General features: G+C 41.2%; 1 protein-coding gene across 3 annotated transcripts in view; it reads left to right on the forward strand.

Moving 5' to 3' along the window:
* klhl5 (kelch-like family member 5) overlaps positions 1 to 14,096 on the forward strand; it is a 54,904-nt gene that overhangs the window by 32,970 nt on the left and 7,838 nt on the right. For all 3 annotated transcript variants that reach the window (XM_063883353.1, XM_063883352.1, XM_063883351.1), the window contains exons 2-6: positions 1,218 to 1,406; positions 7,184 to 7,320; positions 8,068 to 8,264; positions 9,518 to 9,730; positions 13,319 to 13,505. In XM_063883353.1, the coding sequence (XP_063739423.1) occupies positions 1,258 to 1,406; positions 7,184 to 7,320; positions 8,068 to 8,264; positions 9,518 to 9,730; positions 13,319 to 13,505 (883 nt within the window). In that variant the 5' untranslated portion in view covers positions 1,218 to 1,257. The remainder of the gene's footprint in view (positions 1 to 1,217; positions 1,407 to 7,183; positions 7,321 to 8,067; positions 8,265 to 9,517; positions 9,731 to 13,318; positions 13,506 to 14,096) is intronic.

Raw genomic sequence — 14,096 nt, forward strand, 5'->3', positions numbered from 1 at the left:
ATATATGTTTTTTTGTTTTTTTTACGTTTGAGGTGTAAAGAAGGTTCATGTGACCTTTTCTTGCATTAAAACTGAACTGTTGACTCAAAGGATGAGTCGACACAAAATGAGAGAAGTTGATCTACGGGAGAGTAAATACTTATAAGCATTAAAAGTGCCTTGCTGCATTATATTTCATTATGTATTTTATTTAAACCTCCAACTTGAATTTTATGTTAAAAAAAAATAGAAACAGGACACAATAGGGGCACTTCATTTTCATTTCATAATCCTGTATTTAAGTAGATTATTTTGTATTTAGAATTAAAATCATGTGGTGCACACAGCCACATTTTCCACTGCCTTCCCAGAATTCAGGTCCTCCTTGCTCTCTGTTTATTGCTGCAAGAATATGCCTGTGTAAAATTGTGATTTAGTACAGTTTGATTTGCAAGATCGGGACAACCACTAACACACATACTTTCACATCACAAAAGCTTGTGAAATTACTTTAACTGTAGAGATGAAATGATGTACTCATGGAGTAACGGCTCATTTCCTATTTCTTTGTCCTGCCACTTCTGCTGTGAATTAAAAAATGCAAGTACAGCCCAGGCTCTCATAAATTAAATGCTGGTTTGGGAGCCATGATCTCTTGTAATTCACAGGGTAGCTATACTTCGGTTCTTGACTTTGATGAAGACACATGCACACACCATTTCACACACTCAAACGCTATCAGCTAGAGAGGTAGAAAAAGACATAGACCGCCCCGGGCTGCAACACTTCCACCAGTGGATAACGAATGTTGAAGCCAGCCTGGCCCAAAACACTTCTTCATTTCCTGGTGATTGTAAAGATACAAGGAAACTGTTATTAGGGAGCAGAGTAAATTACTGCACATCTATGGGCTCCGCTCCAAAAGCAATTAAATTGGCAGCTTTTCTTTTAAGTGGGCTAAATTTACCTTGCCATTAACTCCTGGTAATTAGACCATTATAGAGTTTTTTTCCTCTGCTTCTGGCGACATGCAGTTACCCTGTTGAGAAGAGAGGAAGAGAGCGAATATGTAGGAGGATATGGCACAAGGAAAACAATGGCACATGGATGACCCACAGCAGCTGGTGTAGCTCCAAGCATCTGTCTGTGTCATGAATAAAACCAAAGCAACACCAGGAACACATGCACTCTAAGCTTTTGTCTTTTTGTCTTTGTGTCTGTTTGGCCGTCTTTGGCAGGACGTCCAACAGCAGCGCCACGCTCTCCTCATGCGTGTCGATGGAGCCATGTGCATGTCCAGAGGATTGTATGTTCACTGCTCTGTCCCACGCCGATGTCACCTTCCGTAAGATGGAGGGCTACCTGAGATCCCGGCAGCTGTGTGATGTCACACTGGTGGCTGGAGACAGAAGGATACCTGCACATAGGTAAGCGCAAATAATTGTTACAATTATAAAAAATAAACAGAGAATTATTAAATCTTCACATTTGAGAAGCTGCAAACCTTTCAAAATTGTAGTTAATCATTATTCTCAATTATTCAACTGCGTATTTGAGCGTTGTATGCAGGGTGCGATTTGACAAAAAAACAGAGGGGGGGATGTTTTTTTTAATTTATTCATAGACAAGAACATTGGACTTTTAACTTGCATAACTAGGGAGAAAAAAACGCAAAAAGTAGACCCTTTTTTCGGGTCCGTGGATTAGTCCCCATCACAACATGGCAAAACTTTTAATAACCCATACATGTTTCTATTCAACGTCACAAAAACATGCGTACGCACTAACAGGCAGAAAGCACCATAGAACAGCATCAATGCTCTCCATGAAAAGACCCTCCAATTAACTTAAATCAAACACTCAAAATAATTCACTAAATAGCACAACGTGCTGTCAACACTCAGGGACAGGTCTGGAAAACTAGACAAAGTAAACAGTCGGCTCTGGTGACAAATTTGTGGTGGCTTTTTCGTTTTTCCTATCGGGGCATTGTCTGCAGCATTTCGGCCCTCTTCTATCCACAATTCTGCAAATGGGTCCTGTAAAGTAAGATGATATGCTGCTCTGAACGCGTTTCATGTTTGGTTCAGCGCTGTTTTTCTTGCGAAATTCCCGCACAAAAATGTTACAATGTTTTTGTGTTCGATGACGTTCAGAAATATGCACCGTCTGCCAGAAGGCTGCTGAATAGCCTACTCTGATGTAAAGACACTGAAGATCGTTAGATTCCAAGAGTTTAAGTAGGCTAGCAGTTAAGTTGCATTCATCGCTATCAAGGGGGGGAAATCCTTGTCCCCACCGGAGATAAAAATAATTTAGCAGAGGTAGGGATAGGAAAACCAGAGGGGGGGAAATCCTCACCATCCCCCCCTACAAATCGCACCCTGGTTGTATGTGTTACATTTTCTTCACCAGGGTAAACAAATAAGAAGTAATACCTCTGTAAGATTAAATGAAAGCTGTAATCGTCATCATACGTTTGTTTAATTTTAGTTTTGGACCCAAAACTTGCTGGTGACTCAAGCATACACAATCTATTTAGATGGTACAATTGTCACTTTTTAAAGTTGAATGCCAAAATGTGTTGGTTTCAGCTTCTTGATTATAATTCGATTACATTAAATAGAGCAACAAAAATGTTGATAAAATGAAAATAACTGATGGTTGCAGCCCTAAAACTAACACCTACAGTTAGCTTTTTTCGCGATGTAAACAGATGCGGAAGCACCACAATTGATCTTCATCTCCACTTATGAACATGTGCCTGTACACACATATGATGGCACATGCTGCACACACACGATACTGTTTGAAAATAAGCCACACACACACACACACACACACACACACACACACACACACACACACACACACACACACACACAGTAGAATCACGCTTATCTCATAAAAGTCTCTTTTTAGTTTCATAGTCTCTCTGTACCATATAGTCAACTGAGCCCATGAATCATGCATCAAACAAACACACACACACACACACACACACACACACACACACACACACACACACACACACACATGCTTGTCACCCGCCTCATAGTCACCACTATGCTGTGGCTCTCTGGGCATGTGGCCACAGGAGCAGCAGCAGGCTGTGTCTGCACAGACATGAGACAGACGAGCGTTCCTCCACCAGCAGAAAGACTTCTTTTCTTTCGCTGCCTTCCTCCTCTGCCTCATTTGATTTAGTCCTTCAGGCACAGATGGTGACAAACAAAAGACCGGGCTGTACAGGAATCCTAATGGTGTATGTGAAAGAGTGTGTTTGCATCTGAAGTTGTGTTTGTGTACGAGAATAGGGATGGGAGTAAGATGTCTGAAAGTGGGTGTTTTTGTTTGCAATTGATTTATTGTATGTGTAGGATAAAACGCTTTTCTGGGAACAAAACATACACCCTCTATCTCTCCCTCTCCCTCTGTCTCACATGTACACACAAACAAAAGCACCTAAATGCTGAATAGACCACTTGTGCTGTGTACAGCTGCAGATCTCTTGTTGGGTTTGTTGCAAGCTGCGCACTTTGAGCAGAACCTGAGCTTTATATGTACTGAAAAAAACTAGAGCTACATTTATACCATTTGTCTCTATATAAACACACCATCTTGCACAGCTATTTTTGGACTCTCAAGTGGACACCTCTGTTGTGCTACCTCCACTGATTTCAGTTAAAAAGGTCAGAAACATGTGTGCTGTTGTTGTAGATCAACAGCTACGATTTAAGGGCGTAATGTGGTTCAACATTAATTTATTTGTCATATGTAGGTAAGTACAGGGTTAGAAGTACAATGAGATATACAGCTCCGGAAAAAAAGTAAGAGACCAATCCACATTTGTCTTAAATATCAATCGCTACATGTATGGCAGCCATTCCGGTGTCTGTTAAATTCCAATACAGAGAAATGTTGTCAGTAGTTTATAGAATACAATAAATAAATAAAAACATAATTTAACTCAAAGACATGTCTATAAATAGTAAAACCAGAGAAACTGATAATGCTGCAGTGGTGTCTTAATTTTTTCCGGTGCTGTATATGACAAGAGAATAGGGCCAGTAAATTAGTGACTGATTGAATAATTGGATGAATAAAAAATGTTATTACCTTTTATGCATACAAGTGTTTTTTTCAGTTTTTAGCACAAAAAGAAAACTATGTAAAAAAACATTAGTGATAACATTTTGATGTTTGGCAGACATAATGTTAACCAACTAATTTTAGCATCTTAGCAAGGGCCTTAACCGTCTACAGCGTACGACCCTGTATCCCTAGATCTAGAATTGGATAAGGAAACACCTCTTTCCAAAAAACTTTAACGTCGTTATAGCAACCTGAACATAATAATAATAATTTGAATTTATATAGCGCCTTTATAGGTACCCAAGGCCGCTTTCCATGTTGTGAGGACAGACAGAAAACAAATAAACAAACAAAAACGTAAGGCAAATAAAAGAATAGATATACAAATAATGGCAGTTGTTTTAGAAGAACGGGGGATGAAGATGAGTTAGTGGTCAAAGGCTATGGTGAAGAGGTGAGTTTTTAATGAGGATTTGAAGATGTCCAGGGAGGTAGCATAGCAGATCTCTGCAGGAAGAGCATTCCAGAGGCTGGGGGCTGCAACACTGAACGCCCTGTCACCAGCGGTTCGGAGGCGAGTGCGGGGAATTGAGAGAAGGCCCGTGTCCGAGGACCGCAGACTCCGTGAAGGATTGTAGGGATGGAGGAGGTCCGATAAATACTGTGGAGCGAGGCCATGGAGGGACTTGTAGGTGAGGAGGAGGGTTTTGAAAGGGATCCAGGACTTCATCGGGAGCCAGTGAAGGTGGATGAAGGTGGGGGTGATGTGCTGCCATGGCTTGGTGTGGGTGAGAACTCTGGCGGCAGAGTTCTGCACATGCTGGAGCCTCTCCAGGGTTTTGCTGGGAACCCCGGAGAGGACCCCATTGCAGTAGTTCAATCGGGACATGATGAAGGCGTGTTGGACAAACTAAAACTCTAGCCCAATTGATTACATTCATCCTGAGGGGTGCATGGTGATCCATCTGATAACTTTTCACTGGAATGGAGGAGAACTTGCTGTTGCTGCTGCTGGCATTACGACAGAAGTCTTTATGTAACACCCTCTGTGGACCAAAAATGTCTGCTAAATTGAAACATTTCAATATGGACAGAGGTGATGTCCATGCTGCCTTCCCCAGATCAATTCCATTTGCCAGAAATGTGTATAAAAGAAGGTATAAAATCATAGTAGTTGAGTAAATCTCCCCTTCCAGCCCTCCTATTGTTTTCCCCTCTCTGTTTTGCCCTCTCTGTTTTTCCACCACTGTTCGGCACATCCACACTCAAACACAAACAGACACAGATCAGTTTCCAGCTCGCCCTCCTTTCCTGAGTCCAACTCGTCTGTTTCCTGCTCTCTTCCCTCTGGCTATTTGTCTTTTCTGTGCTTTTCCATTACTGAGTGACACACTGCTGTCATGTGGCTGTCCTCTGCAAGGTGCATTTGTGTTTAAATAACCCGCCACTGTATATAGCCTGTGTCGCTCACTGCAATTCAGACTTCAGACCCACATGAAATAGTAAGGGGTGAAAATAGTGTGTGTGTGTGTGTGTGTGTGTGTGTGTGTGTGTGTGTGTGTGTGTGTGTGTGTGTGTGTGTGTGTGTGTGTGTGTGTGTGTGTGTGTGTGTGTGTGTGTGTGTGTGTGTGTGTGTGTGTGTGTGTGTGTGTGTGTGTGTGTGTGTGTGTGTGTGTGTGTGTGTGTGTGTGAGATACCTGACTGGAATACTGACAGAGCAGAATTCTCCTGACGATAGTGTTTTTTGACATTATTCCTGTAAACACACTCTTCTCTGTCAGGCTCCCAGTGTCACACTCGGTAATGAGATTACACACATGTGCATAAAACACGCACACATTAAATGACATAGCTGTCCAACGCAACTTTAGTGTGAGCTTTCTAGCTTATCATCACCCATATTTACAAATATTTTACCCTGCAGTGATCTGAAGGTTAACTTTACGTGTCCCTGCGATTTTGCATGTATTACACAGTCAACACCTCGTACACAAGGACAGAACAAATAGTGAACAATACAGATAATAAAAACAATTTGATCTGACTCGAGCAGTGTCTTATTTTAGCCTGTATTGATTTGTAAAGGACACTTTGAATTCTGTTTTAAAATGAGTGTAGAGTTTTAACATGACATTAGTAGAACAAAAAAACAGGCTCTTCTGTTACTGTATGTCTTTGTCAGAAATCTGTTTAGTTTCACATCATTTCAGGATGGTCTAGTGTGGCAACCTTTTCAACCACACATTATCTTAGCCAAATGAAGTTAGGCCACTGCCCCACATGTCACAAGTTATGAACATGTGTATTAGATACCAGAAACAAACTGCTGTTCGGGGAACACATCAAGCATTTACATCTGAGCTCTTTATCCTCAATATGCTCACTGTGTTCAAACATCTGGAGATGCCCGAGGCCTGTGCCAGGCTGTTGTTAGCACTGTTTTCTTCTACCTCTAATCACATTTCCTCAGAGAGAGGAGATTACAATGATAGTGCCAATTGGAGGGAGTTCATTTCTTTGGAAGAATCGGGTGATTTTATTGTTAAATGCAGATTGATTTTTAATCTTGTGTTGAGCACAAATATAAAGATTTTGTTTCCGTCTAATGAAGCAACAATAACAGTTCATTTACTTACTGTTCTTTAAAATACGAGTTGGTTTTTACAATTACAATTCTATAGATGTAGACTGAGATAGAAAGCAGTCATGATAACAGGCATCATTAAACTTAACTAACAAACATTGAACTTCCTTTAACATCCTTTATGTTTATTATTCAGACCTGTCAGCTAAAAAATAGTAGTCACATAATGTAACAGAAAACATCTTTGAACACTTCCTCAAGAGCGAGCTAATCACAGTGATCTCTGTTTAATCATCTGAAAATAACTTCATTTGGAGTGTACTGATGCCTTAAATGTGGCTTCCTTTTGTCAACTAAACTACTTCTGTGATTTGTTGACAGAAAGATAATCTGATACGTTGTCAAGCTGTGTCCTCATGCCTATCTGTTCTGAATATTTCCCCTGTCAGTGAGGTCAGAGTCGTCTGTTCCTCCATCACAGCTACCCGTCCTCTCTGACTGATGCCTGACTCTCTCCACTCACAGGCTGGTCCTCTCATCCGTGTCAGACTACTTTGCCGCCATGTTCACCAGTGATCTGAGGGAGGCCAAGCAGGACGAGGTGAAGATTGAAGGAGTGGACCCTGATGCATTGTGGGTCCTGGTGCAGTATGCATACACAGGTATACAGACCTATTGATTGCCTGTTTTTCAAATTGTTTATTGTGGATCCATTTTAAAAATTAGCATCTTGAGTGCCTCTCACAGGGTTGAAAGGAGACCAAACAATGCATTGTTCCCTTCAGCCTTACAGTAACGTTGTTATTGGTTAAAGGAACTGAGCAATCCAGATTCCAATTTGTGCCATGCATTTGTAAGCCTCACTCAGCTGTAACAGTTTGGATGGCCAGTTTAAACACATGGTTTACAGACTTTACAAAACCACTATAGTTAATGTTCTCCCCAACATAAATTGTTAAATGGGGGAGAACCCTGGATAGTTGTAATCATATTAAAGTGACAAAAGGTAAGATTTCAGTACTGGTTGATTTGGCGACACCTTATTTACTGGTGGTACGAGCAATTGAATCCACCAGGTCCCAGAATACAGGGGGTAGTATAGCAAAGTACTCTAATTTTAATAAGGAATATTTGGCCCCTTTTTTCCATCATTCTGTGAGTAATCGATCAGCAAAAGTGAAAATAGTCTGTTACCTGAAAGTTGGAGGTACACCATCATGTTTTGAATGCTAAAGAAATGTTTTTGGTCTTTAAAAAAATATGGACTTTCATATCCAGTTGCTTAAGTTGATGGCAGTTTTACTCTTGATCTCATAAACTTTTAAATAACACATCTTAGACACCTAGATATACATATGCAGTTGTTGTTTGTCTGTAACGGTCTCACGTCTCCTCTCTCTATCTATCAGGCCGTCTGGAGTTGAGAGAGGACACCATTGAGTCTCTGCTGTCAGCCTCCTGCCTGCTGCAGTTGTCCTCAGTGGTTCAGGCCTGCTGTTCGTTCCTCATGAAGCAGCTCCATCCCTCCAACTGTCTGGGTATCCGCTCCTACGCCGACGCTCAGGGCTGCAACGACCTTCAGAGGGCCGCTCACTCCTACACCATGGTGGGTATACGGCCAGGCTACTTCTCCGTCAATTGTAGAGCCACCACAAGAAAATGAATAAAAAGTGTGTTTTGGAAGATATGGTTCTGTGCATGATGATACGGTTTTCCTCGATCAGACTTTGGTCATTTTCCAGGCTTGATGTGATTCTTGGAAATGGGTTCTTCATTCACAACGCGGCACATACCATTATCGCCACAATGGCTGTATTTTTAGGACAGGGTTGCTATGGTGACTGTGAAATAGCTCCTCCATCTACTTGATTATTCTTTTTCTATCCTTGTTCTCTCCTGTCTTAACAAGCTTTTCCTTCACCCTGCCTGCCTCTGTGTGTCTGAATCCGTCATGTTACTCTCTTTCTTCCTTTCTTTCCAAGTGGATTATTTCTGAACTTTAATCTGTGGTAATTATGTCGTAGAGGTGGCTTTATCTAGGTGCGACTGTCGGCCTTCGACGGATTATTACTGCCATTATGAAAGCACTATAGAATAAAATGTACAGGGAAGTCTAGATAGTTTTTTTAAATACGTTCTTCTTCCCCCTTTCTGATTCTCGTAGTTTGTCCTTTCCCGCCAAATGATTTAATAGATGTATTAAAAACCACAAATGAGAATGAGAAACGGAACAGTTCAACAACAACTACTGTCAACACCTTCCTTATGTCTGTGACACAAATACTTATCATAATGTTGGTTAATACTGGGGATATATTTGAACTTGGGGCGATCGTGTGCTTTATTTGCATTAGCTCGCTGATTAAAAAACTAGTGGATTATTTGATCAGCTGATTGTCAGAAAATGTTACTTATTCAATTTTTTTATCATCATAATAGCTTCTTGATTGTAATGATTATCTCTTGTTGTTTATCCAGTTACTTAATCTATGTTCTTGACCATTTATAGACCAATTGTTATTTATTGCAAATTAGTGCATAATGAAAATGACTTTTATTTGCAGCTCTATTCTCAACTGCTAAAGAATCATGACATCCTCTGCTCCACCAAGCCCTTTTTTCTGCAGGTTCTATCCATCTTCCTCTGACATTTCTCAAGCCCTCATTTCCTCCCTATTTTCCTCTCTCTATTTGCCCCTTGATCCCTCTCCACTCATATCTTCCTATTGTTTTTTTCCCCATCTCACATCTCCTTTTTTCATCTGTAATTCATTATTAATTCATTTTTCCTATTTTAAAACAAGTCTAACTCATCAATACTTCTTTACTCCCTACACTTTTTATCTCTGTGTCCACCAGGAACACTTTTTAGAGGTGGTAGGAGGCCAGGAGTTCCTGTTGCTCCCAGTGGACGAGATGGAGAGGCTGCTCACCTCTGAGGACATTAATGTGCCAGACGAGGAAACCGTGGTAACCTCTGTGCTAACATGGGTTCGTCATGACGCCGCCACACGGCAGCGCCACCTTCCTTCGCTGTTGGCTCAGATCAGGCTGCCGCTGCTGCAGCCACAGGTGAGGGCTTTGTCAAATATTTTGAGGTTGTAATTGAACCATTTTAAGCAGATACAGTCAATAAGTGTACAATAACAATGTGACAGATGATGTGAAAGGGTTCGACAGTACTGCTACACCTACAGAAAATGTTATATCTTTATACAGTATATAATCTGTAACTGCTGGCTGTGTTCATAAGTTTGCCATATCGACGATGAAGGTGCGTCATATGTCAATGTTAGTTCCACCTGCCACCAATAAGCACATTTAATATTAAGGTGACATGATATGCTGTTGAACTAAAAACCAGTCAATGGCTAAAAATGATAGCAGAAACACTGACATTTTCAGAATTTTTTGAGAAAAAGACTGCGATATTTATGTCCTGTCATGGCAAATAATAGCAATCTGTTCGAAAGGTTCGTATCAGCACTATTTGGTGCATCGCTTGGTAAGTCTACCATTAATAATAGTAATTTTTAGTCTTCGTCAATCTGCTGCTCTTGTTCCATAGCTCTCTGCTTCCCACTTGTACTCTACCTGCTGCTGACTCCAGCTTGTCTTTTTAACTGTACCCTCATTTCTCAATTAGAGGAACTATATTCATTATGCTAACTGTAGATCACCACCATAACTCTGTCACCTGTGCCTGTGTTTGTGTGTTTCAGTGTTTGTGTGGTTGTGTATTTGTGTGTGTGCATGCATTCTCTCCTCTCTCCTCTCTCCTCACAAACACACACACACACAGATAAAACTCCCCATGTGCCCCCCTCCTCTGCATCTGCGTCCATACATCTTCTAGGTTTGCACTTGCTGGGTATACACTATGAACATTTCAGATATACGACTTTGCCCTGGTCAGCTGAAATCACAAGCAGCTGTAACATGTAATCAGGCGAGAAGATGGATAGCTCTGGTGGAGAGGTAGAGCAGTAAAGCAGCACCAGAGCAGAGTGAGCAAGAGCAAGACCAACATAGAGCTGAGGGTTTATTCAGCCTTTAGTATATCCCCCATCAGCACTGCCATGCTAAATTGATAAATGAATTAACGTTCGGCAACCTCATGAGCAGCAACAAACAAATAAAGCGACGTATATTCCACACACAGACAGTTGATCGATATTTATCAACCAATTAGTCAGCTCTCTATCTCTGCCGCTGTGATTTCTCATTAACAGGACGTCAATATGCCAAATAAATATCCTTTAATCCCTTCTCCCCTTTACCACTGTCACACACTCCAAAACACTGATGAATACACACACACACACACACACACACACACACACACACACACACACACACACACACACACACACACACATACACACACACACACACACACACACACACACACACACACACACACACACACACACACACACACACACACACCCACACAGTCTAATGTTCTCAGAGGAGCATCTATCAGCCATAAATCGGACAGTGTGCACCAAGCATATTGACAGGGCAGTAAGTGTTTGTGGGTGTCTTCATCAAGAAGACTACAACAACTCGTCTTCTTTCTCAGTGAATCATTTGGTCTTAAAAATAGCAGAAAATTGTTGTAGTATCTGACAAACAGCCCGAACAGCAAATATATTCAACATATAAGAACAAAAGGAGCACACTGATATTCACCAGGTGTAATGTTAATGTTTTTTAGAAGTTAATAGTAACAAAGGTCAAGGGAATTGCATTAGAATAGCAGGAACGTGGTCATAAGCAAATATAGAAAAGAAGTAAAAAGAATTGGGACAAATTTAGCTCATGTCTTCATTCTCTGTGAAACATGGAAATCTATAACAAATATCATGGCAATCAATTCAAAAATAAGAAGCTTCCTGTAGGGGACCATCGTTTATGAAAGGACAAATAATTCCCTTAGCTCCATGGTTATAAATTCCCCTTCATATATTTCCAAAAGGGTTTAGAAAGATGAGAGTAGTAAAACATTACAAAAATACACACACCCTTAGGTGTGTGTGTGTGTGTGTGTGTGTGTGTGTGTGTGTGTGTGTGTGTGTGTGTGTGTGTGTGTGTGTGTGTGTGTGTGTGTGTGTGTGTGTGTGTGTGTGTGTGTGTGTGTGTGTGTGTGTGTGTGTGTGTGTGTGTGTGTGTGTGTGTGTGTGCATGTGCGTGTGTGGTCAAAGCCCATGCTGCAACACAGAGGAATACTTTCTCGCTACACACTGTGAGGTAAAGAGAGGAGAAGGTGGCATGCCTGCAGGAATCGGTCTTATCTTCCCTACACATTCAGGCCTCCACAGCGTGATGGAGAAATAGCAGCACAGGAGAGGACAAACACGTTTTTCTATCTTTGTCCTTCTTTATCTCACACACACACACACACACACACACACACACACACACACACACACACACACACACACACACACACACACACACACACACACACACAAATGACTGGCGAAATAGGGTTCACCCTAATTTGTGCCTCAGTGATTGTGTGCAATGGAAGCGAGGGTTCACCCTGCCGTGTAAGCTGCTTATCCATTTACCATGCTTGCTTTACGCTCTCTACGTCTCGCTGAGACGAAATTGATTTTATATTCAGTGAACAAATTTAATTATTTGCACAATTTTATTTTTTTGTAGTGGCAGAAAGCAACGAGAAAAAAAGAGTGCGTAAAATAACCTTCCATATAGAACAGGTTTCTTCAGCTAAATCTTCAAAACAGATTAATTATATTCTTGTCAACAAACATTATTCTGTGTCATTATTAAGATTACATGTGGAAATTGAATCGAATCGGATTGAATCTTAGCAGCCATGTCTGAACATACCCACTGACACTCCTGCTCAGCCAACACATCCAGGTACACACAGAGTCTGGACATTTCTAATGACGTTTAATACAAAAATCCGACTCATCTTGAACCTCTACTGCTTTCCATCTGTTAACACACACACATACGCAAACACACTCCTATCTAAATGTAAATCATGTGATTCTTTCCTGCAGGGAAAACTTGCCTCTCTCACAGGCAGTGATTTCCTGTGGATGTATTTTAAGGAACAGACTGGTGGATTGAAGTGCTTCATGCTGCCGCCCCTGGCAGTGTGTGTGTGTGTGTGTGTGTGTGTGTGTGTGTGTGTGTGTGTGTGTGTGTGTGTGTGTGTGTGTGTGTGTGTGTGTGTGTGTGTGTGTGTGTGTGTGTGTGTGTGTGTGTGTGTGTGTGTGTGTGTGTGTGTGTGTGTGTGTGTGTGTGTGTGTGTGTGTGTGTGTGTGTGTGTGTGTGTGTGTGTGTGTCTTAGATGAAGTTAGAAGGTATGGACTAACCTGATGAGATGCTGAGGACAGATTAGTTCTCTATTGTGTCAGATGATTACTCTGTTGCCGAGTGTCCGTGTGTGTGCAAGCGCGTGTGTTTGTGCACTAATGGCTACTGGTCTGGTCTAATCTCTCAATCAATGAGGGAACAGCTTTCTTTCGACCCTCAGGCCCCCGCAATCAGGGATAACATTGTAACCCACACACGCAGTACACAGATCCCTTGCATTTGTTTGACTGTTTGTTAATAGCAGTCACATGTCCCTGTGTGTGTGTGTGTGTCTTCATCTTTTTTTGTATGTGTGTCTAGTTCTTGGCAGACCTAGAGTCCAACCCTCTGCTGCAGGACAGCATGGAGTGCCAGCGGCTGCTGATGGAGGGGATGAAGTATCACCTCTTGCCTCAGCGGCAGCCCCTACTGCAGAGTCCCCGTACCCGACCCCGCAAGGCCACTGTCGGGGCCATGTTCGCCGTAGGGGGCATGGACGCCACAAAAGGTACAAACATTCCCTTCGATGTACCGCACCTATCCAGACATTTCATTTATCCAGTATATTATAATTAAAATGATAACATAATAATGACATCATCTTTATTCAAAGAGTACAGGTTTTTGGTTTCCAAACAAGACCAAGCTCTTTCTTGTTGAACGTAGGAAATGTGTGCGTGGGAAATGTTGTATTATATTGTGTATTTTGGATGATTGCTGGTGGGTGATTTGAAAGATGTTTTTATATTGTTGTATTATGTTGAATGTTTGGAGAAGGTTATGAAAACACATTATCGTGTGAATGGGGAAAAAAATGTTTATCTCATTCAAATGTAAGTGAGGGTAAGGTAACAAAAAGGTAGACACTAAAAAGGCAATAGATACTCAGATACACAAGTGGATAAACAGACCATTAAAAATGAGAGAATAAATGAAAATTTAGATTAACCAAAACTAGTTCCTGCTATTACCAGTGTTTTCTTTATCATATTACCCTGAATATCATTGAGTTTTAGAATGTTGGATTGCCTTGGACTAAACATTTTCCCACTAGTTTGTGACAATTTATAGACCAAACGATTAATCTAGTACAATGTTT

The sequence above is a fragment of the Eleginops maclovinus genome, chromosome 5 (genome assembly GCF_036324505.1).
Source record: "Eleginops maclovinus isolate JMC-PN-2008 ecotype Puerto Natales chromosome 5, JC_Emac_rtc_rv5, whole genome shotgun sequence".
Classification (NCBI taxonomy): Eukaryota; Metazoa; Chordata; class Actinopteri; order Perciformes; family Eleginopidae; genus Eleginops; species Eleginops maclovinus.